The 1047-nt window shown below is 36.6% G+C and overlaps 1 protein-coding gene across 1 annotated transcript; it reads right to left on the reverse strand.

Moving 5' to 3' along the window:
• Positions 1 to 105: 105 nt before the first annotated feature.
• Tsp_14407 (conserved hypothetical protein) lies at positions 106 to 885 on the reverse strand (the record flags this gene model as incomplete). Its single annotated transcript, XM_003368485.1, has 1 exon — positions 106 to 885. A coding segment is annotated over one exon (780 nt), but the record flags the coding sequence as incomplete, so codon positions are not given.
• Between the last annotated feature and the right edge of the window lie 162 nt (positions 886 to 1047).

Genomic DNA, 1047 nt, shown 5'->3' on the forward strand with positions numbered 1-1047 from the left:
AAGAAGAAGAAAAGTTTCTGCAGCCCGTGTCAATGTTAGCAAATTCTTCATGTGATAAAGCAAAATATTTTCCTCAAGTTTTTCAAACATATCTACTATACCTACAGTGATGAATGAATTCTTCTCATTTAATGGAGCATTCAACAAATCTGCGCCACATAAATTAACGGGAAAATGAACCTTCAACATTTCAGCTCGAGTTGCATAGAATTTCAAATCCTTTAATTGAACTGCATTCACCATGTCTTCGTCAGAAGAAAACGATTTTAGCAAGCAATTAATACATTTAAATGCTCTCCAAAGCTTGAATTTCACAATACTTTCAAAATCACGCTCGACGAATACTTCGATTTGTAGCGCATAGACTTCTTTCCAACGCAGTCGGATGCGGCATCCACAAACTGTTTGAATCACTTTCACAGTTAAACCACGAGGACCAATTATTCTGCCTGAAATATTAAATGGAAAGTCGAGAAGTGAATAGATCTTCTTAGCATATCCATTTGTAACTCTACCACTCGCTGCTGGTGATGGAATGCTGAAAATATCATGGAACATTGGCAATGCTAGCAAGTTGTTCATGTGACTGGTCAGCATTTGCTTTTCCAATACTTTAAGCATTTCCACTGAAAATCGTTTACCCACTGAGTAATGGTTACTTGAAACAGCACTTACATCATTTATATCAGAATGACAATGCTGCTGAATGATAAAGAATTTTATGATGATTTCAACCTGGCTTTCATAGAATTTGAAATCATCAGATTGAATTACTCGCACCATATCTTTTCCTGAAGGATCCATGCGAAGCAAACAATAAATGAGCTGAAATGCTTTCCAAATTTTGAACTTCACAATGCTCTCGTAATCTGGTTCAACGAATATCTGGATTAGCAGTAAATTATATTTTATGAAATTCAACTCGATGCCACATCCACATAATAGTTGAATAGCTTTCACAGTGCAACCACGCGGGCCAATTATTCTGCCTGTCATATTATACGGCAAACCTGCAGTTGAATAGCATGTTTCTGCGAACCCTTTCTT

Source organism: Trichinella spiralis (assembly GCF_000181795.1).
Source record: "Trichinella spiralis strain ISS 195 chromosome Unknown Scfld2398, whole genome shotgun sequence".
Taxonomy (NCBI): Eukaryota; Metazoa; Nematoda; class Enoplea; order Trichinellida; family Trichinellidae; genus Trichinella; species Trichinella spiralis.